Genomic DNA, 22,369 nt, shown 5'->3' on the forward strand with positions numbered 1-22,369 from the left:
CCGGAGCGCGGCTGACCCTCAACGGGGAAGGTCGGCGAGGAGCAAAGCCAGCAGAACACTGGCCAGAAGCCCGAGGAGAGGCAGCCCGGGGTCGGAAACGCACACGGCCAGCCTCCCCCGTCCCCGCCGGTTCTCGTGCAGCCTCCACGGAGCAGCCCCCGCGGAGCAGCCCCAGGGCGGTCCACACCCTCGTGCGGCGGACAAGACTCCTCCACCGGATGGACCAACACGTTCTCCCGCGTGGAAGTGCCCGTCCTCCACGGCCAGCTGGGGCCCACGTGAGAGCGTTTGAGCCGCGCCACAGCCCAAGAGCCAGTGGGGGTGGCCCAGCGGGTCCCACCACCAAGGACAACACGTGCAAAGGGAGTTGCTATCTGGGGCTCCCGGGGTGGGGAGAGGCCGGGTGCAGGGGCGCGCTTCTGTGTTCGTACGTTTCAGAAACGTTTATTTCTCTTCTTTGGCATCTGAATGTGCAGTCGGTAACACGCGAACTAAGGAAACACATCCCCGTGGGGTGGGGGGGAGGTGGGCTGGGGAGGCGGTGGCCGTGGGGTCCCTGGCTACACGAGAACTCACGCACGGGGCCCGGCCGGGCCACACCGGATACCCGCGCTCTCCGGTACCGACAGGCCTCGCAAAGCACCACGACGCATGCTGAGACGCCCACGCCGCTACGCCCAGCTGGCGGCACAGAGCTACAAAACGAAGCATCTAGAAGGACCCACCGAAACCCCATTCCCTGACACACCTGGGGGCGCAGAGGGGCTGAGGCTCCACCTAAGGCATCCTCCTCCTTGGACAAGGGTGACTGCTCCCCGGCCGCACGGCACCGTGGCCACACGGGCAGCTGCGGAGCCAGGACCTGGACAGGTCCTTGGCGACCGGAGGCCGTCTGAGGAGAGTGGCGGGAGACCACCTCAGCTGGACGAGAAGCACTAGCCGTGGGCCGTCCAGCAGGAGAGGGTGGGGCAGGCAGGGCCTCGGGCGCCATGCGTCACAGGGCAGAGCCGAGCGGAGGAGGTCGGGTTGGAACCGGAAAGACCTCCGGGTGCACACGTGAGCAGCCCGTCCTGCCCCCGGCTGGGCCCCAAGCCTCGTCCCTCCCCGTCCCGCCTCTGGGTCCTCCCGCTACCCCCACCTGGGCTGAGGCTCGGTGCAGCCAGAGCCCGCCCCGCTCCCCCAGCCCGGGTCTGGCCTGCGGCGGCTGGCTAAGGAGATGGCCGCTGCCTGGGACAGCGGCTTTCGGGGTTTCCTCCGGCAAAAGCAGAGGGAACTCAGGGCAAGGACACGCAGGTCAGGGACCCGGCCTCCCCGCACTTCGGCCAGGGGGAAGGTGACGGGGGCCTCTCCCTGCAGGGGGGCCAGATGGATCAAACCTCAGCAGGGGCGGCAAGGTGCCGGCGGTCGCGTTGGAGAGCTCCTTCATCCACACGAGGCACGGTGTCCACGCCTGTCCCTGCGGGCGGCCCAGGACCAGGCACCCAGGGATCGGGGCCCCGCGGGGCAGAGGCCCCAAGCACAGAAACGCTGTGTCAACGAACCCTTCGCCGCCCCGGCCCAGGCCGGTGCCCCGGGTGGGGCTGGGGTTCTACTCCACGTCCACACGGAAACGGCTCTGTGAAGAGGACGCCACAGGACCCACCAGAGAAGGAGGTGAGGGCGACGCCGTCCCCCAGGCGTCCTGCTCTGGGGGGCACGGGGCAGGGAGGGGGCCGGCTCTCACAGGGTACCATGTGGGGCTCACACGGCGAGGACCAGGGCCCCCACCGAAGGCCAGAGAGAACAGAGAGTCCGCAAGCAGAGCATCGGGGAATAATACACTTTCTAGACTTCTCTTATAAATATGCATTATAACATCTGATAACACGGGCAGAGGGCTCTGAAATTAATTTAAAATTAAGCCAAGATTGAATTTCCTGCACTCCTGGCGGGAAATTCACCTAAAACATCTGAACACCCAAAATGTGCTTGAAGGCGGCAGCGGCCACGGGCGCCCCAGGCCCTACGGCCACCTCAGTCCCGGGGCACCTTGAAATGGTCCTTCTCTTTGCGGATGGCCCTCATGGTGGTCACCGGGTCCGTCTCGCCGGCATGCTGCTGCACCGTCTTCTCCCTGTGGAAGCCGAAGGCCAGGCTGCAGGCCGCACGTGGTGCCCCCCGGCCCACCGCCCGCCCCAGGGTCCCAGGGCCCCAGGGCCCCAGGAAAGAAAAGAGCAGGCAGAAGTCGGGACATTCTTCGAAACGAAAGGCCGGCGCTAACGGCCAACTCGCGTGTTCCTAACGGTAGAAGGCCTGCTGGCCAAGCCGTCCTGCCGGTGACCCAGAGACCGGGGACACGGACTCCACACCGGCCCCCAGCAGCGCCCCGGTGACAGAGCTCCACAAGATTCCCGGGGACCGTGCCTGCCCACGCGTGGATCCTGACTGTGGTGTCAGAAAGGACCCCACACCCTGGCCACGTGTAAGGAGAGCACCCCTGACAAAGCCGCCTGCTTCCTAGGCTCAGGGCACTTGCTAAGACCCCGTGGCGTCGCCTGAGCCACCCGGGAGCTGCAGGGACTGGTGAGCGGGCCCCCGCCAGCGGCACGAGGGCGACCCAGAGGTGCCCACGCCCCTCACCTCACTCTCATGAACGGGTTGTAGGTGAACTCCTCCGCGATGGTGGACGGCACTGTGGGCTCCCCGATACCGTACTTCTCCTGCAGAGGACAGAGGCCACGTGAACACGGAAACATCTAAAGGAACATTTCAGAGTACTTTCTAATCTTAAAATATTGTCCAACTCAGAAGGCAAAGTGAACGGGGTCAGGTCAGTGCAAGGACGAGCCCCTTCCCGCTGTGGAGACGCCAGTGTCCCGGCCACCACCGACAAGTTGTCCCTTCTCCCCTTGCTGTCCTGGAAGTGGAGGGGGACGCGAAAACTTTTACGCTGATATGAAGTGTGTGTTTTACATGATAAAATAACCAGCAAAAATGCAGAAAACGCAGAAGAAAACACCATCAGCCCTGCACCAAGACCAGTCATGGGCCATGCACAGCTCACTGCTTGCAAGAGTGAGGTGACAGGTGCCCGTGGTCCCTGCCCTGGGCTCACAGCCCCTCTCGAAGGCGGCAAGCTCTCGTCACGGGCTCCCCAGGAGAAAAACCCAGGACGAGCCCTCCGGTCGGGATGGTTTCACTCCTGATCAGCACCGTCTGGCCCACTGGTCACTCCTGTACGGACCTGTGCGGGACGTCAGCTGGCAGCTGGGGGTCTCCGCCCTCCCTGCGGCCCCTGCCCTTCTTCTGCCGGGCTGATCTCGAGGGCCACAGGGTCAGAGCTTGGACAGCACCTGTCAGCATCCACACGCAGGGCCCTCAGACCCGAGGGTCCCGGTGCCACCCCCAAACGTGACCAGTGGTGGCAAGAGGTGATCCTTCAACTGCTGGTGGGATGCCAAGTAGGGGTCTGGCGGGAGGTCAAGATGAAGGCTTGTCGCTAATCTCTGATCCTCCCCTTCTGGTGAAAACAAGCTGGGTGTTTTAGAACATTCCCTGCTTCCTCCAGTATTCACTCCTCCTGAGAATTCCTTCTCCACCTCCTATGAGGGAAGGAAACAAGTTAACACTTCTAAGGATAATTCTAAAACATGTCTTGACACGTATAGTCAGAGGACGATACACGGTCATCACCTTGTAGATTATCTATTAAAATGAGTGCCGGGGCGCCTGGTTAAATGTCCGACTTCAGCTCGGGTCATGATCTCACGGTTCATGAGTTCGAGCCCCACATCAGGCTCTGTACTGACAGCTGAGAGCCTGGAGCCTGCTTCGGATGCTGTGTCTCCCTCTCTCTCTCTCTGCCCCTCTCTCAAAAATAAGTAAGTGTCAAAAAAAATTTTTTTTTTAAAAATGTTTTTTGAACTTGGGTAAAGCAAATATTTCTTAGATAAGAGACAAAAAGTATGAACCATAAAAAATATGCCGGACTTGATTATCAAAATTAAAAATGTCTGCTCTTCAAAAAACATTGTCAAAAAAATAAAAGGCAATCCACAGAACGAGAGAAACCAGCCGACAGAGGACTTGCATCCAGCATATACTTATAAAATTCTCTTGTGATCGAAAATTAGTTCAAATTTTTAAATGGCCAAAAGATTTGAACACACAGTTCACAAAATGGCCATAGACGCTCAACGTTTTGAGACACTAGGGAAATGCAAGTTAAGACCACAACGCGACTGCGCTACGTACCCATTAGAATGACTAAAACCACAAGGAGTGACGATGCCGAGGGCTGGCGAGCTTGTGGAACGAGTGGAACTCTCACACTCGGCCGACGCGAGTGTAAAGTGACAGCCACTTAGGAAGCCAACTCGGCACTTTCTCTACAAGTCAAACGTACACCGCTACCACCTACCCGTTTCACTCCTAGGTATTTACTCGAGAGAAACGAAAGGGTGTGTCACACACGGATTTGTGCGCAGAGGTTCACAGCAGCCAACGCCCGGAAACGGCACAAACGTCTACGGCCGGGGGAACGGATAAACCCAACAATGGAATACTGCTCGGCGGTGAAAGGAATCAACTCCTGACACGCAGCAGCAGGGGTGCACCTCCGAATCCTGCTGCTGAGTGAACAGGAGACCGTGCATAAGGTACCTTCCGTTTACGCGAAATTCTAAAAACCGCAACGGCTCTAGGGCACCCAGCAGATCGGTAGGTGTCCGGAGCCGCGAAGACAGCGAGGCGTGAAGAAGCCTTTCGGGGGTGGTGGAACGTTCCGTGTCTTCATTGTAATGGTCGTCGTTTCAGTGGCGTCAGTTCATCTGTCAGAATTCACTCGGCCCTGCACTTGAAACTGACGGCGGTTTATCACACGTGAACTGTACCACCGCAAAGTTGACACTCGAGAAAGCGTGAAAACCGTCAACAAACTTGAAAACCTTGACAAAATGTACACAGTTCCTTGAAAGACAGAAGTTGCTAACAAAATGGACTCGAGAAGATGCAAACATCTAAGAGCCCCACACAAAAGACAGACGTCACTTCTAACAATGACGATGACATCTTTCCACAAAGAGAACTCAACGTCCAGATGGTTCCAATGGTGAATTCTAACATTAAAGGAAAAAACAGTATCACAGAAAAATTCTTTCAGAAAATACGAGGAAACATCTTCCGAGTCACTTAATGAGGCCAGCTCTGCCCCAGTACGAAGACCAAACACATTACAAGAAAATAAAAGTACAGGCCAATATCCCTTGTGTACACAGACACAGAGGGACTGTGGCAGCGTAATACAGCACGACAAAGTCTGTCTAGAAAGCAAGGTGGGTTTAACATTTGAAACCAACTGAGGGGGCACCCGGGGGGCTCAGCCGGTTAAGCACCCGACTCTCGGTTTCAGGTCAGGTCATGGTCTCACAGCTCGTGGGATCAGGCCCCGCGTCAGCACGGAGCCTCTCTCTGCCTCTCTCTCAAAAGAAATTAAAAAAAAATGAAACCAATCGATGTACCCCGCCATATTAACAGTAAAAACAAAATATGGTTACACACTAGAGAAAAAGTCAGTTTGCAAAATTCAACACCCACTCGTGATTAAAACTCTCAGAAAACCAGGAATGGAAGGGAACGCCCTCAACCTAAGAAAGATTACGAAAAACTTGGAGCTAACGTACTGGTGACACACCGAATGCTTCCCCGCCGAGACTGGGAACAAAGCAAAGGTGTCCGCTCCCACCGTCTCTATTCGGCATTGTACCGGAGACCGCAGCCGGTGTGATTAGGCCAACAAAGTAAATAAAAGGCACATCAATCGGAAAAGAAGGACGAAAAGTGTCTCTTTAGCCGATGACGGGATTGTGTGCTAAGGAATCTATGAAAAAGACGCTAGAGTAAGGGAGCTTAGCAAGGTCACCATACAAGATCAAACAAGTATCATTTGTATTGCTGAAGACTTCAACAATAATCATTTTCAGCCAAATACAAAAATGTGAAGTACTTAAGGATACATCTAACAACCTGCACAGCTTCTTTAGCAACGAGGATTATAAAATACTGCCGAGAGGAACTGATGACCTCAATAAATGGAAAGCGACGGTATATTCATGAAAAGACTCCATACTGTGAAGACCTCAGTTCTCCAAATCTTTTGTTGCATCACAGTCCCAATCAAAAGCCAAGCTGACTTTTTTGTAAAAATTAACAAGATCCTAAAATCTCTATGGAAATGCAAAGCACTTCAAAGAGCCAAAACCAATTTAAAAAAAAAGACCACAGTTGGAGGACTCATACAGCCTGATTCCCAGACTTACCACAAGCTACGGTAACTGCGACCATCTGCTATTGATGGAGGAGAAGCCCAGAGACCCACGGAACAGCGAGGAGGGTCCAGAAGTGACTCACGCCTGCACTGTCCGTTTTATTTAGCAAAGACACCAAGGTAATCCAACAAGGAAAGGACGATCTTTCCAACAAATGGTGCTGTGCGGTAGGATGTCAACTTGCAAAAGCAAAGGCACTCGCACCCCGACCTCACACGGACACCGACGTCGATACGAGCAGGATCATGGGCCTCAGTATAAATCTGAATGACCATAAGAGCTAAGACCATACAACTTTCAGGAGAAAACACAGCACAGAGTCTTGGCGGCAAGGGGTGTGCAAAGATTTCTTAGGACACAAAGGGTGTAAAGAGAAAACAAAACATCAACAAACTGAACTTCATCCAAAGTGTAAACTTTTATTCCAGAAAAGACACTGTTAAGAAAATAAAAGGGCAAGCCACAGACCGGGAGAAAATACTTGAGCTATGTATCTGGTAAAGACGTGTTTCCAGAATACATAAGGAATTCTTGCAACTGAGTTCAGTTTTTCAAATGGACCAAAGATTTGAACAGACATTTCACAAAAGAGGACCTGTAAGAGGCCGACAGCCACCAGAGCAACGGAAACTTTAAAACCACAGGGAGACACGGCCACACGCCTATTAGAACGGCTGAAATTTAAAACGTCGGCGATACCTATGCACGGGGAGCCCCTGGGGCTTACACGTACGTCCCCAGAGGGCGGGCCAAGAGGCTCGGGAGCTTCTTCAAAGTTAAACGTACACTTCAGGCGGCCGGGCCCCGCTGCCCCAGGTCTGTACCCACACACCGGGAAACCTGTGTTCACACAAAGACGTGCGCACAGAGGTTCACGGCCACTTTGTTTACAATAGCAAAACGCTGGAAACGACCCAAGATTCCATCCACCGCGGATAAACAAATTGCAGTACAGCGCACCGCTCAGAAATCAAGAACGGGAATGAATCTCCAGTTACGTTGAGCTGAAGAGCCAGACACGGCCAGTGTTCTACGGCTCTGTTTCTGAGACTCCAGAACAGAGTGACCTACGTGACAGCCGATCTGCAGCTGGGGGGTGAAAGCAGAGTGACAAGGGAAACTCTGAATCTCGACTGGGGGTGGGGGGCTCACACAGGGGCACATACTGTCAAAAGTCATCAAACCGTGTACTGCTCGCTCAAAACGGGTATGTTTTATCAAATGGAAAGTATCCTCAATTGAGATTAGTTTTTTAAAAGTAGATAACTATGAAGCAAATTAGTGCAATGCGCACGGGGGCGCCTGGGGGGCTCAGTCGGTGAAGCTCAGGTCATGACCTGAGCCCCACGTAGGTTAGAGGCCCGCGTCGGGCTCCATGCTGACCGCTCAGTGCCTGGAGCTGCTTCAGATTCTGTCTCCCTCTCTCTCTGCCCCTCCCCCACTCGCACTCTGTCTCTCTCACTCTCAAAAATAAACAAACACTTAAAAATTTTTTTAATAAAAGTAGGTAACTACGAAGCGAATTAGTTCAGTATGAATAGATTGCTATGGAAAAAGCAGCAGGACCCATTACTAAATGAAAAGGAACAGTACGTGTGGTACATACACAGGGTGAGTTCATGGAGATCACTAAAATACTCGCCTACGCGCACTGCGAAAAAAGAGGGATAATGTTGACCAAGTGATAAAGGTGGTGTCTGAAGTCTTACAGGTTTTATTTTGTGAGCCCGTGCCCAAAACCTGATAAAGATGCTCAAAAAAAACAGGTGATTTAGGAAACAAAACTCCAAAGTAGCACTGGTCACGAACGGAGCAGAAGGCCCAGCGGCACCCGAGGCCTCCAGATGTGGCTCACTGACACCCGTCAGCCACCGGATGGGGAAGGGCCCCCAAGTCCAGGGGCACCCCCCTCAGCCCACCCACCTGCAGCAGCATTTGCAGACGCCCCACTGAAGACGCCTCCGGGACAGTAGGCCACCCCTGCAGCCACCCCTCTGAGCACCCCTAGGGGTCGCCACGGGAATAAATGCCTTCCGGACTAGCAGCCTCTGGGGCAAATCCCGCCGCTGGCCGGCGGGTGCGCTTTCCCCAAACGGGAGGCGGAGGTGCTCGCTCACGGTCCCCCCTACCCTGTGCTCAGGACGTGGGGCACAGATCAGGGACCCGCGGCGCCGGCCTCACCCGGGCACCTGCTGGAAATGCGGACTCCCAGGCCCAACCCGGCCCCACTGTGTCAGAAAGGACGTTAACCAGAGAACTGGGCCTTCCTCGCGGAGGTCCAGGCGGGCCGCTCCGAGACCCGACTGGCTTGCCGGCCAGGAGGAGCGCCCTCTGCCCACACTGGGCACCGCGCCCTGACAGCGCTGCTCCCAGAGAGGCACTTCAGGGTCACGGACCCGCGGACGCACCCCCGCCCGGGGCGCCCCACTCACCTTGGCCCAGGCCAGTTTCTCCTGAATGGCAGTATTGTTGGGCTCCACGTGGCGCGCGAACTTGAGGTTGTTGATGGTATATTCGTGGCCGCAGTACACTCTCTGAGGAGAACACCAAACTGTGAGTTCAGAGAGTCTCCGTGATCTGTCCTCAAAGCCCTCGCAGACAGGCACGCGGGGCTCTGGGCCAGGTCCTTTTAGCGACACGCACCGAGGTGTCCCTGAGGACAACGGGCATTTCTCACTTGTACGTTAAACAGCAACAAATGGTACAAGAAAAGCCACGCTTCCACAGGAAATGCCTCTGCCCTCCCATTCTTCCCAACACGGGGGACAGGACGGGCGGGAGGTGAGGACCTCGCTCCGCGGGGCCCCACCTACCGTGTCTGGAGGGAGCCGGCCCAGGATCTCAAGCAGGGCTTTGTACATCTCGTCCGCTGTCCCTTCGTAGAACTTCCCACAGCCAGCCACGAACAAGGTGTCGCCTGCAAAACGGGACAGCCACGGAGCAGTGGGGGGCTGCCGGCAGGACACCCCCTGAGGGGCTGGTGGCCAGCTCCTGAGCGACACTGGACACCAAGCGTTCACGGCTGTACCCACAGCCGGCCTCTACCAGACCCCCGACGGGCCACCCCCAACCTGGCAGGACCCAGAGAGACGCCCAGCTCTCGGCTCCCGTGCCCCGACCTCTCCCGTCAAGTCTCGCTAACTGGCACCACCGGTCCCGCCAACAGCGGCTCAAACCCACCCCTTAGGGTCTCCCGACTCCTCCCTTCACTGTCCTACCCTGTCCCCATAGCGCCGAGAGCCCCCACCAGCCCTTGTCCCCACCCACCCAGCAGCCCTCCCAGGCCCACCTCCCTAAGGCGCCTCTTTTTCCTTTTTACTTCTTTATAATTGTGTTGGGGTTTGTTTTTTCTTTTCTTTTCAACGTTTTTTATTTATTTTTGGGACAGAGAGAGACAGAGCATGAACGGGGGAGGGGCAGAGAGAGAGGGAGACACAGAATCGGAAACAGGCTCCAGGCTCCGAGCCATCAGCCCAGAGCCTGACGCGGGGCTCGAACTCACGGACCGCGAGATCGTGACCTGGCTGAAGTCGGACGCTTAACCGACTGCGCCACCCAGGCGCCCCTGTTTTTTCTTTTCTTAAGTAATCTCTGCACCCAACGTAGAGCTCGACTCACAACCCCAAGACTGAGAGTCACGTGCTCCACGGACTGAGCCAGCCGCGGCCCGTCCCCAAGTCTCCTCTCATCCTGGGCGGCAGTGCCAGCCCATAGAACCCCCCGGGATCCCACCGGCCACCACCCGGGCCCTCAAGACCCGAGCCTGCCGCCTCACAGACCCCCTTCCTGCCTCAGCCCTTTAGAGGGGCGTCCCCTCCTCCTGACATCCCTGTTCCTGACCCGCCTCCACCCTCTTCCTGACTCCCCTCCTGGCCCTCCTCCAGACACCCCTGCTCCTGACCCTCCTCCTTCTGATCCTTCTCCGGACACCCCTGCTCCTGACCCTCCTCCTGACACCCCTCCTCCAGATACCCCTCCTCCTGGCCCTCCTTCTGATACCTCTCCTCCTGACTCCCCTCCTCCTGGCCCCCACTGAGGCTCTGTGGGCTGCTGCTTCCCGCCCTGGGTCCTCCCTGAGAAGGGCTCCGTGCCAAGCGGGGGCTCAGGCACCGTTGTTCTCCAGGCCCCGGTGGCGGGGAGTCCTCCTCCATCAGTGCAGGCCAGACTCTTCCCCGAGGTGCGGGGGGGGGGGGGGGGGGGGACTGGGACCACAACCCAGGACCAGGGTGCCACCGTGGGGCCATCACGGTGTGGTGCAGCACTGTCCCCACAAGACGACAGGACGTCCTAGTGGGGTCAGGACTGGGCTGTGCCCCTGAACAGCCCCACCAGGTAGGGTGAGTCAGAACCAGCTAGAAGCCAGAGAGACCACAGAGGAGGCCGGGCTGCACACAGGAACAGGAGACTCGGGGGCCCGGCCTTCCCCTATTTACACACCGGGACCTGCCAGACGTCCCGGTTCCCACACGTTGAGTCCTCACCGTCCGTGCCTCGGACACCTGAGTTGCGCCGCGAGGACACACGCAACTTGGCACGTACAACACGCCCCCGCCGGCCGTGGTCTCACGGAGGACACGCACACCGCACGGGCCTGGGCTCAGACCGGGGTCTCTGCGCAGGCAGACCCGCCTTCCAAGGCGGGGACACGGCTTCTCCCCCCTGTGCCGTCCCGAGGGACCCGCCTCACTCCAACCCCCAAGAGCCCACCCGGCAGATACGCAGACTGACGTCCGAGGACCCAGCCGACGCAGCAATGACAGGGGCGCAGACTCTCCCGGGCCCGGTGCCCACCTGCCCCCCCACAGGCGGACGAGGCCCAGAGCGAGCTCAGGGCCGCACAGCCCGAACTCGGGTCGCCCCAGGGACCACACCTCCTGCTGCTGCACCACCGAAGACACTGAGAACGGCTGGTCTTTAAAGTCGGCTTCGACGGGGGAAGAGGGGCTCACGAGCGCCGTGGAGGTCCCAGAGGCCCCGTGCACCCCACGCTCCGTCTGTGGTTTCCCCGAGTTAACATCTCATGTCACCCGCGCCGCACTTGGCTGTTGACTGAGCCCTGCCGCAGAGCCGACGTGGGTCCCCACCCGGATCCCCACACGCACCCGCCCGGCTGCAGAGCCGCTCTGGGCCCCCACGCTGCCTCTGGCCGCCGCAGGGCCTGCTCGAGGCTGGGGCTGATTCGCTCTGCCGCTCCGGTCCTCACCGGCTCCCCCATCAGCAGCAACATTCTCTCACTTTCCCTCCGAAGGGAAAATCCCCTTCGAGTGCTGGAAAGGCCTACCTGCCGGCCACTCACGCAGGCCGAGGCCGGGGGTGCATCCAAACAGCAGCCTTCCCACGCTCTGCCCCCAGGGCTGCAGGCCCCCTGAGGCCCCCTGCCAAGCCCTGCTCGGGAAGCCTGGCCGCAAACGCTCCGCTTCTCCGCCCCGAGCTCTCAGACAACCCTAAGTCACGGGGGTCTTTTAAAGTGCACCCCGCCCCAGCACGCACATCAGAACACTCCTCACCTGTGAACACAGCAGGAGGCTCAGAGCTCCCGGGCTTGCTCACGAAGTAGCAGATGTGGCCAGAAGTGTGGCACGGTGTCGACAGGCACTTGACGTTGAGAGACCCCACCTTAAACGAAGCACGCACTGGCGTGGGCTCCCTGCACGCTGGGGACTCGCCCACGGGCTCCCAGGAGGCGGACCACCGATCCCACGGACTCCCCCTCAGACCCTCAACGCCCCGAGGAGAGCGCGGCTTCCATCACCACTGCTCCACCGAGCAGGACCCCGACCTCGAGGGCGCCCCAGAGGCGAGGCGCACTGCAACCTGGTATTGCTGGTGTGCAAAAGCAGAGGGGCTTCTCTTGCTTTCTTCCTCAACATCGGGCCAAATTTGAACCAGGTGTCGTGCTAGAAAAGCGAGCTTTCCTTCTTAAGTACTTGACCTTCCGTTTGGTTTTCCTTCTCTGTCTCCCACTGCCCCCCTGCCAACTTTAAAACAAAACTTTCAAACCTACCAAAAAACTGAAAAAAAGAGGAACTTCTGTGACCTTTACCCGGGTCACCAAATGCTAACGGTGCGCACGTCCGCAGCGTGTCCTGTGCACACACGCCTGGAGTCGCGCACGCGCTGACGCAGCGCCCCTAAAGGCTCCAGCTGAGTCTCCCAGGAGAGGGACGTCCCCTCGCTTAACCGCACATCGTCATCACTTCCAAGAGACGTGACGCTGATGTGAGAACCTGACGCGTGCGTGCTGTTTTTCCACTTCCCCAACGGTCTCAAAACCCTGCCTGGCAGCCTCTCCCCGCAGCCGGGACCATCGGCCTACTGACGTGCCTGTGATGCTCTGACACTGGGGACCGTGCAGGCCTAGGCGGCCCCGAGAGGCCCTCCACCCATTCGCAGGTTATGCTGCCTCCGATCCCAAGCCCTCGAGGTCCCCTCTGGGCCCCTGGGTAGGGGAGGGAACCGCCAGGAGCAGGGCAAGTGTCCCTGCCACACCCCGCCCCTTCAAGGCCCAGAGGCCAACCCCGTTCGAGTGCTTTCCATTCGTTCGCTGCTCACCTGCAGTGTGGACAGATGCGTGACCTTGTGAGTCAGCGCCCCGATCCGGTCATCGCCCCCACACACCTTCAACCCAGGCTCCAACTTGACCAGCTTCTCGTTCCCACCAGCGTGGTCCCTGGAAGTTGGAAAGGAGACCTGGGCTCCTGCTCATGGGAGGGGCCCGCTTGCTCTTAAACCCCGACCAGATGTTCTTTCCTGGTTACCTTCTCAGAAGCGGGAACGCATCTCCCAACACAGGAAACTGGCCTCAGTGTCATTTGGCTCCACTGAAAAGAACGCTCTCAGATACGCCATTCCCAAATGAGGCACTTCTGTGCCCCTGCCCTGTTGCGGGAGAAGCTTCTGGAGCGACCGACCCAAATCACAAACACCTGGATAATCCCCAAGCCCCCAGCTCCCAAGCTTTGGGCACATAAGAGTCGCCAGAGGATCCGTAAGAAGCACCAAGTCCTGGCTCCTGCCCCGCTCCTGACGCCGTTGGCCGGGGGGCGGCCGGCACAGCGGGAGTTTCAAAGGCCCCCTCGTCCCAGTTTGGGACCCGCTGCTCTGAGCACACAGGCCCATCTACAGTTACACCCAAAAGAATAAGATATCCAGGAATAAACCTAGCCAAGGAGATGAAAGGCTTGTACTCTGAAAACTATAACACACTGAACAAAAGCGTTTGCAAGAAGTGGAGTAGAAAAACAAAATCGCTAAAATTTCGATACTACCCAAAGCAATCTACAGGTTTAATTCAATCCCTGTCAAAATAACACCAGCATCCTTCACAGAGCTAGAACAAACGATCCTAAAATCTGTATGGATCCACAAAAGACCCCGAATAACCAAAGCAACCCTGAAGAGGAAAGCCAAAACTTCAAGCTGTATCACAAAGCTGTCCTCATCGAGACAGTATGGTACTGGCACGAGAACAGACACTCAGGTCAATGGAACAGGATAGAGAACCCAGAAGTGGACCCACAAACAGATGGCCGACTCCTCTTGGACCAAGCAGGAAAGAATACCCAATGGAATAAAGACAGTCTCTTCAACAAGTGATGCTGGGAAAACTGGACAGCAAACATGAAGAAAAATGAACCCGGACCGATTTCTTACACCAGACACAAAAATAAACTCAAAATGGATGAAAGGCCTAAATGAAGACAGGAAGCCATCAAAATCCTCGAGGAGAACAGAGGCGGTAACTTCTTTGACCTCAATCAGAGCAACTTCTTACTACACACACCTCTGGAGGCAAGGCAAACGAAAGCAAAAATTGGGACCTCATCAAGATAAAAAGCTTCTGCACAGCGAAGGAAACAATCAACAAAACTAAAAGGCAACTGACAGAATGGGAGAAGATACTTGCAAATGACATATGAGATAAAGGGTTGGTCTCCAAAATCTATAAAGAACTTATCAAACTGATGTGCCTGTGATGCTCCTGACATAGGGGACCATCCAGGCCAAAACACAAATAATCCAGTGAAGAAATGGGCAAAAGACACAAATAGACACTTCCCCAAAGAGGACATCCAGATAGCCAACCCACACATGAAAAAATACTCGACATCACTCATCATCAGGGAAATACAAATCAAAACCACAATGACATACCGCCTCACACCTGTCAGAATGGCTCACGTGAACAACTCAGGCAACAAGAGACGTTGGCGAGGATGCGGAGAAAGGGGAACCCTTTTTGGTGGGAATGCAAACCGGTACAGCCATTCTGAAGAAAAGTATGGAGGTCCCTCAAAAAATTAAAAACAGAACTACCCTACGGCCCAGCAGTTGCACTGCTAGGTATCTATCCAAGGGATACAAGAACACCCCAATGTTTATAGCAGCATTATCTACAACAGCCAAGGTAAGGAAGCAGCCCAAGTGTCCTCTGACTGATAAATGAATAAAGAAAATGCGATATATTTATGTGCATACACACACACAACGGAACATTAGTCGTAAAAAAGTATGAACTCTTGCCGTTTGCAACGACACAGATAGGTCTAGAAAGTACAATGCTAAGCAAAATAAGTCAGAGAAAGACAAATACCGTGTGATCTCACTCATACGTGGAATTTAAGAAACAAACGAGCAAAGGGAAAAACAAATCGGGGGGGCGGGGGGCAGGCCAAGAGACAGACTCTGAACTACAGAGAACACGCTGATGATCATCAGAGGGGGCGGGGGAAACAGGATGGGGATTAAGAGTGCGCTTGTCGTGACGACCTCCAGGTGACGTATGGAATTGCTGAATCACTGTACCGTACACGTGAAGCTAACGTAACACTGCACGTTAACTAGAGTCAAAATTAACACTTTAGGGGTGCCTGGGGGGCTCAGTCAGTTAAGCATCCGACTCAGGCTCATCAGGTCATGGTCTCACGGTCATGGGATTGAACCCCTTGTGGGGCTCTGCATAGGATTCTCTCTCTCTTCTCTCTCTCTCTCTCCCTCTACCCTCTCCCTCGCTCATGCTCTCTCTAAAATAAAATGTTAAAAATTAAAATATTAAAAACTTTAAAACATAAAAACACTTGTATCTAAACAAACAAACAAATAGACACACACACACAAACGGGCAGAGGCAGAGGGCGAGCTGGGGCCAGGCCAGCCCTGGACACACTCCCCCCCCCCCCCCCCCCCCCCCCCCGCAAGGGATTCTAACCTCAGCCAGGACACTCCTCCAGGGCTCCCAGCGCTCAATGGGGGCAGCCTGACCTGCGCTTCAGAAACGGAAAAAGAGTTCCACCCCTGGCCTCGTGGGGCTGGAACCACGCCAGCGTGAGCCCAGGGCCCTGACCTCGGAGCAGGGCTAGTGTCCCAACACCAGATCAGCCTTCCGAGGACAAGGCGAGGGCTGCGGATGGCCAGAGAGCGCCTGCTCCTCACCACACATTTATCTATGGAGTCCTCCGGGGGCCCAGACACGGCAGAGCCCAGAGATAACGGGGGCGGGCCCTTCCCCCACCCCCAGGTCAGCTCCACACAGGCCAGCGTCCCAGCACTGTCCCCCACTGACCTGCAGAAACACCTCCGCCTCCACCGAGGAGAGCGAGGACAGTGAGAGAGGGAGGCGCCTATGCCCTGGGGCTCAGCCTGGGACCCAGTTTGGGATCTTGTGTTCCAACACAAACGCGTGAAAAACCTCAGAGCATCGCAACATCAGAAAAGTGACGTGGTGGTTACTTGGCGCAGGAGAGAGGCCGCAGCCCGCAGGGCACCTTCCAGAAAGAGCAGCTGGCTGGGCAGCGGCCAAGGGCACGGCAGTAAACCCATCCATCAGCACCAGGAATTAACACCTGACGCCCCCATAGACTCTCAGCGGCTTAGTTACATCGACCGAGAAGGTGCCACCACGGAGCAAACTCTGGCCGACCCACGTGCCCAGGATACTCCCACGGGGAAGACGCCCCACGTAGACTCAAGCGCAGCAACAGTCTCGGGGACGGGCTGTCAGGGGCTGGCTGCCCTCAGACACTTAATTAGAACAGAAAATGAGCCAAATAAAGATTTTTTTCCAGCTGAGAAGAGACTCAAAAGTTTCAAAAACCCCACAGGAGGGTCTAAAACCCAAACACAAGTGCTCCTTTCATCCTTTTCCCTTCAAATTTCAAAAACCACAACCTCTCCAAATACACCTGCTTGATTTTTAAAAACACTAACGTCTAGACTAGTTTCTTCCCCGACATCAAAGCCGGTCTCCCATCTCACAAGCCCAAGAGCCTTCAAAGATGCGGCTGGAGGTCCTCCCCACAGAGCCCCGGAGTTAGCAGAGCCCGTGGCCGGGGCCAAGGTCGAGGGGCAGCAGCCCGGAGGCTGGCGCCCTCGAGTCCTCTCACGGTCCCACCGGGGCCAGCCCTCGGCTGCGCAGAGGATATAGCTGGGAGGGGACGGCTTCCGGGGACCCCGACGCCCCAGGCCTCCGCCTGTGGGAGGGTCCAGGGAGCCTGCAGGTGCCGACCCCCACGGACGCCAGCCTGGGGCGTACAGGCCCAGGCAGCTCGACTGACGTGGAGGTAGCTCGGGCTCCAGAGCTTACCAGTGGTGGTGGGTGGTGAGCACTGTGGTCAGCTTCACGCCGTGCTTTCTCACCGTTTCTACGACCTGCAGCCAAACGTGAGACAAGAAATGGGCCATGGCCACGCTCCCAGCACTGGCTCCAAAGCCTGCGGGGGTGCCCAGCGGGACCCAGGGTTTGCCAGGAGGGGCTGGGCCCTGACCTGACCCTGCCGACCTGTGCCCCCCCCCCGCCCCCCAACACACCTCCAGCAGCGCAGGGCAAAGGTGGCCTTTTTCTCTCATGCAGCAAGTGGCAGCTCCGTGCCAGCCACAACCTGAGCCCCTCCAGACGATGTCGCCGCCCCCAGAGGCAGTGCGGAGGGACAGCAAGCCTCATGGAAGGGCAGGCAGGCTGAGGGGGGCTCCTGCTCCCTCCTCCCCCACCAGGGACCTTACAGACAGAAACCCACTTCTCTCCACGCCCCAGCCTTTGCCGGCCCCACCCCTCCCTGGCCTTCCGCCCCACAGCAGAGTGGCCGGACACTAGTTCAGTTGTTTTTCAAAACCAAATGGATTAATTTCAGTTTAGCTTCGGCCAAGCCGCGAGGACACTGCAGATAGGAACCCCGGCGGGGGACAAACACGCGGCGCTGGGGCCTCCCACCTTCTGAGGCTGCACCGGGTCCACGATGGCGGCCTCCTTGGTCTCGCCGTCGATGATCAGGTACATGTAGTTGTCGGTCAGCGCGGGCAGCAACTCGACCCTCAGGGTTCCCTGGTCCATGGTGGAGCTCTTCCTACAGTCCGTGTGATGGAGAAGGACACCCAGCAGGGCCGGACCTGAAGACAAAGGGCAGCCCCGGTCAGCGTCCACAGGAGGCCGCGCCAGGCTGACACGGCACAGGAGCCCTGGCGTCCTGATGCCACGACCTGGGGAAGTGACAGCGAGCAACAGAGCGTGAGGCTGGCCGTGTCTGCTTCTCTGAGTTCCTTTGGTAAAGAAGAAAATACCCTCACTTTACCATATCCGCAAGGAAAATACAGAAAATTATTCATGTGCATATTCACAAATCATTTCTCTCAGACCATGATCCTTTTCTTTCTCGCGGGTTCCAAGAGGACCGAAGGACCAGCTTGTGGCTGTGATCAAATCACCGTCAGCTGTGACCGCCGCTCGTTCTGGGTGCTCACACCTGACTCAGACCAGGAAGAGAGGAAGCCCGAGGGCACATGCCCAGCGGGACTACGTTTCAGTGCCCCGCGGCCCAGCTAACAGAGCCTCAGTCACACGGGCTCACCGCCCCTCCCAGGCCTCCAGCCAGAGAAGAGAACAATATTCACTTTCAAAGGGCAGAACTGGAAGTCTGGATAACCCCCAAAACCCACCAGGGGCCACCAGGGTTCCAGATTCAAGTGTGCAGGAGACGGAATCACCATCTGTTGAGCCACAGGACCCCGCCAGGGCAAGAGCCAAAAGCATCCTCCGCCAAGGAGTCAGGTGCCAAAATATTTTCAACAAACTTATTCAACCTAAAAATTCACAGAGGCGCCAACAATACTCTAAGTCTTAACGCAAAAAAAGATCAACACCACTAACGGTGACAGGACCCGGCCGTGAAATTCTGGGGTCGGTACTGGGATCGGGGGGCCTCCCCCTGAAGGGATCCAAAACGCAGGCAGCACCAGCTGACTGACGGACCGCGGCCCCAGGGGCGGTGGCGTGCTCATGGGGAAACTGGCCGAATCGCAGCTTTAAAGAGGACACCAAGTATCCAATTCCCCTTTCCTCTGACCAGCGGCTGGCATTTCCCCGGCCCTTCTCGCCCGCGGCAAAACAAACATTTCTGTATCATCCAGTTTCTGTGATATTCCACCGCTGCTAAAGTCCAGTGCTATCAGGGCCCAGGAAGGACTGCAGAGCAGAGTGGGGTGGGGGTGGGGGGCGGTGACAGGATTAAAGGATTAAAGCAAGACTCTGCAGGCTGGGAGAGGAGCGCTACCAGTGAAGGAACACTACTTACAACCTGTGCCGAGGCTTCTCCTGGGGAGCCTGGGGAACTCACAATTATTTCTGCAGGCACCACCAGAAACATTAGTCCTTTTCCAAAAATTATATGCCTGAGAAATGCTTCCAGCTCACTGGTTTGCAACCAGTTTGCTTGTGTATAAGCAGAGGGCACAGGACTGCAGCCTATAGTCGGGGCCAAGTCCTGAGACCTGTTTTGAGTGGCTTCTCTCTCTCTCTCTTTTTAACATATGGATTTTTTTTCTCAGTTTATTTATTTTGAGGGAAAAAGAAAGCACGAACAGGGGGAGGGGCAGAGAGAGGGAGGGAGAGAAGCCCAAGCAGGCTGCACCCTGTCAGCACAGAGGCTGCGCGGGGCTTGAACTCACAAACCATGAGATCATGACCTGAGCCGAAACCAAGCCCCAGACAGGCGATCTGCCAGAGGCCCTGACAGTCCGGTGAGGGTCTCCGGGGGCCCTTCCCTTAGCAAGGGCAACAGCTCACCCACTCCAGACCCCTGAGAGCGCTCGCTGAGATTTGCAGGGGCTGGCTTCCTGTCCCTAACAGCTGTGTGCTCATTCGGGTAACGACTAACCATCTCCAAAGGCTCAGGTTAACCTACTGCCCCTGCCGCTACACCAGCCACAAGAGACGTCAGGAATAAGGAAAAAGATTTCAAGATCAAGGTCAAAACATTCCCTCAAGGCGGGAGGGAACACGGTGACTGTGACAGCTGCAGGAGCAGGCCCCTGGGCCGGCGCGTCCCACGCCTCTCAGTCTGGAGGGCTGGGTGGTGAGGAAGAGAGGCTGGGGGGAGGGGGGCGGGGGGGGGGGGGGGCGGGGCCCCCCCGCCCCCCGGGCCCCGCGCCGGGTCTGTGCCCTTTGTCTACACCTCGGAATCGTGTGGCCCGGGTTTCTCCTGTAGGAGAAGACGGGAACGCGCTCCCCGGGGCTATGGGCCCGCCGGGGCGGGGAGGCGGCGCGAGGCTCCTTACCGGGCACAGTTCCTGCAGCAACCCCCAGCTGACCAGTGACCCCGCTGTCTTCAGCCCCCGCCAAGCCTGACTCAAGCGCCGCGGCGCCTTTTCCCGACCCCAGGCGGCCTGCCTGCGCGGGGGTTACCAGCCTGTGTCGACAGAAAACAGCGTCAGCCCGCGGCGGACCGGCGCCTCCCGGCCGTCCCCTCGGGCGGGCGCGGCGGCCTAACCGCCGTTACCCGGCCCCGACGCCGGCGGAATCCCCTCCGCGGGCCGGTCCCCGCGCCCCCGACCCCTGTCAGGCGCGCGCCTCGTCAGACCCCGGCCAGCCCCGGCCCACGTACCCAGGCCGCGGCGGGCGCAGGCGGCTCCCAGTGCGGAGACGCTCCGGAGGCCGAGCAGCCCGCGGCCCAGCACCATGACCCGGGGCGGCGGCGGCGGCGGCGGCGGCGGCGGCGGCGGCGCGAGGGGCGGGCGGGCTGCACACGCCGGTAACGCGCCGCGGCCAATCGGCGCCCGCTGCCCCGCCCCCCAGCCAATCGGCGCACGTCTCGCGCCCCCGCCCCAGACCCCGACCAATCGGCGCTCGCGTCCAAACCCGTGCCCGCTCGCGGCCCGGCAGCGGCGGACCTGAGCTCCGGCCGGGAGGCGGCAGGAGGCGGCTGAGGCGGCGACCGGAGAGCAGCGTCAGGGCCTCCGCCTCTCTCCAGGGACCAGACCGGTGGCCGAGGCAGCTGCTGGACAGCGGCTCCCAGGAGTTCGAGCGCTGCGACTCCCGACCGCCCGGTAGAGCGCAGAGCGGAACTGGCCGTCGCCGACGGGACGGCGCTCAGAGGTAGTTGGTTCTCTCCCGGGCGCCGTAGGCATCAGGTGACCGCGGTCCGGCGGAGTCACGTGACTCCGGGGTCGCGCGACCGAGACATGGCAGCCCCCAGGCCGTTGTCCCGCTTCTGGGAGTGGGGGAAGAACATCGTGTGCGTGGGCAGGAACTACGCGGAGCACGCCAGGGAGATGCAGAGCGCCGTGCCGAGCGAGCCGGTGCTCTTCCTGAAGCCGTCCACCGCCTACGCCCCCGAGGGCTCGGCCATCCTCATGCCGGCCTACAGCCGCAACCTGCACCACGAGCTCGAGCTGGGCGTGGTAATGGGCAGGCGCGGCCGCGCGGTGCCCGAGGCCGCGGCCATGGACTACGTGGCCGGCTATGCCCTGTGCCTGGACATGACCGCCAGAGACGTGCAGGACGAGTGCAAGAAGAAGGGGCTGCCCTGGACCCTCGCCAAGAGCTTCACGGCCTCCTGCCCCGTCAGCGCGTTCGTGCCCAAGGAGAAGATCCCCGACCCTCACAACCTGAAGCTCTGGCTCAAGGTCAACGGCGAACTAAGGCAGGAGGGTGACACGTCCTCCATGATCTTTTCCATCCCCTACATCATCAGCTACGTTTCTAAGATCATGACCTTGGAAGAAGGAGACATTATCTTGACCGGGACGCCAAAGGGAGTCGGACCCGTTAAAGAAAACGATGAGATCCAGGCTGGCATACACGGGGTCGTCAGTATGAGATTTAAGGTCGAAAGGCCAGAGTACTGAGTCTGTACAAAGCACCCGGACTTCTTAAGTTTCAGGAGAGAAGGGAGGTGGACAGAAGAAGCAAGCAAAATTGTTAAATGCAACGATGCTTTAATAAGAAATAATTTTTAAATATGACTTAATTGGGTTGTTATGACTTAAGGAAGACGGACTCTTCCAGGAAAACGTGATCGAAAAGCTGGGCCAGAAATGGAAAGAACGATTGTGTTTTAGGAAAAAAAACAAAAACAAAAAACAAAGTTTTCGTGAAGCTTCCAAAGAGGAGAATTTATCAAACTAAATGTTCAGAGGCCTTACTTTCCTTTCCTAAAACCAGACTGGATAAGACTTTTCCGTGAGTCATTCTGGGATCAGGAATTCAACACTGAAAATCTGCAAAGGAAGTTGAAAATCATGTTTTCTAAAATTCCTTGATCAATCGCGATAACCATCTGGAGGTAATTGTAAAAATAAAAAATTTCCACCTTACTGACACATACCAGGCCCACCACATTAATTGGCAGAATTAATCTCCAGCATTCCAAGTGATTCTTATCACGGAACTGGGGAAAACCACTACTCCACGCAATCAGTTAATTTAAGATCGTAATAAGTGACCAATTAATGATGACCTCACTCATCTGTGCCACGGCCCGTAGATTCTGAATTTGGGAGATAATTTTGAAACGATTATTTTCCAAATAAATATGCTATCTTTTGTTTGGCCTTAAAGTGTACTTTTTCTTCTCCAGTAGTGGCTAGGAAGGACGCTTTCGCATGAAGGGGCTTCAAACCTTGATCATTGCTCTTTGGCCTCTGGACCAACAGAGTTAATCAGCAGCTCCACCTCCAGCCAGACACAGGAGGCTTCGGGGAAGTTGAATGGCCTGGGAGAGCTACTCTTGTTCTTGCCTGCCCTCCTCGGACGGAGAGTCTCGGCAAGACGCACAGTGCCAGCGTCCGCCGGCCCC

The 22,369-nt window shown here is 57.2% G+C and overlaps 2 protein-coding genes across 4 annotated transcripts; one reads left to right on the forward strand and one right to left on the reverse strand.

Moving 5' to 3' along the window:
- Window positions 1-1,805: 1,805 nt before the first annotated feature.
- Window positions 1,806-20,295, reverse strand: HAGH (hydroxyacylglutathione hydrolase). Of its 3 annotated transcripts, none has more exons than XM_049637260.1 (9): window positions 20,177-20,288; window positions 17,512-17,687; window positions 16,888-16,952; window positions 12,858-12,975; window positions 11,813-11,921; window positions 9,119-9,222; window positions 8,738-8,839; window positions 2,620-2,699; window positions 1,806-2,134 (listed from the first exon to the last, which is right to left on the reverse strand). In XM_049637260.1, exons 1-9 carry the CDS (start codon window positions 20,250-20,252, stop codon window positions 2,014-2,016), a joined length of 951 nt encoding a protein of 316 aa, XP_049493217.1. In that variant the 5' UTR covers window positions 20,253-20,288; the 3' UTR covers window positions 1,806-2,013. The 3 variants fall into 3 exon arrangements, with proteins under 3 accessions (XP_049493217.1, XP_049493218.1, XP_049493215.1); XM_049637261.1 differs by having other exon boundaries at window positions 1,806-2,113; window positions 20,177-20,284; XM_049637258.1 differs by lacking the exons at window positions 1,806-2,134; window positions 2,620-2,699 and adding an exon at window positions 2,714-3,581 and having other exon boundaries at window positions 20,177-20,295.
- Window positions 20,296-20,444: 149 nt separating this feature from the next.
- Window positions 20,445-22,124, forward strand: FAHD1 (fumarylacetoacetate hydrolase domain containing 1). The gene has a single exon (XM_049637265.1). The coding sequence runs from the start codon at window positions 20,754-20,756 to the stop codon at window positions 21,417-21,419; it is 666 nt and encodes a 221-aa protein (XP_049493222.1). The 5' UTR covers window positions 20,445-20,753; the 3' UTR covers window positions 21,420-22,124.
- The last annotated feature ends 245 nt before the right edge of the window (window positions 22,125-22,369 follow it).

The sequence above is a fragment of the Panthera uncia genome, chromosome E1, assembly GCF_023721935.1.
Source record: "Panthera uncia isolate 11264 chromosome E1, Puncia_PCG_1.0, whole genome shotgun sequence".
Lineage (NCBI taxonomy): Eukaryota > Metazoa > Chordata > Mammalia > Carnivora > Felidae > Panthera > Panthera uncia.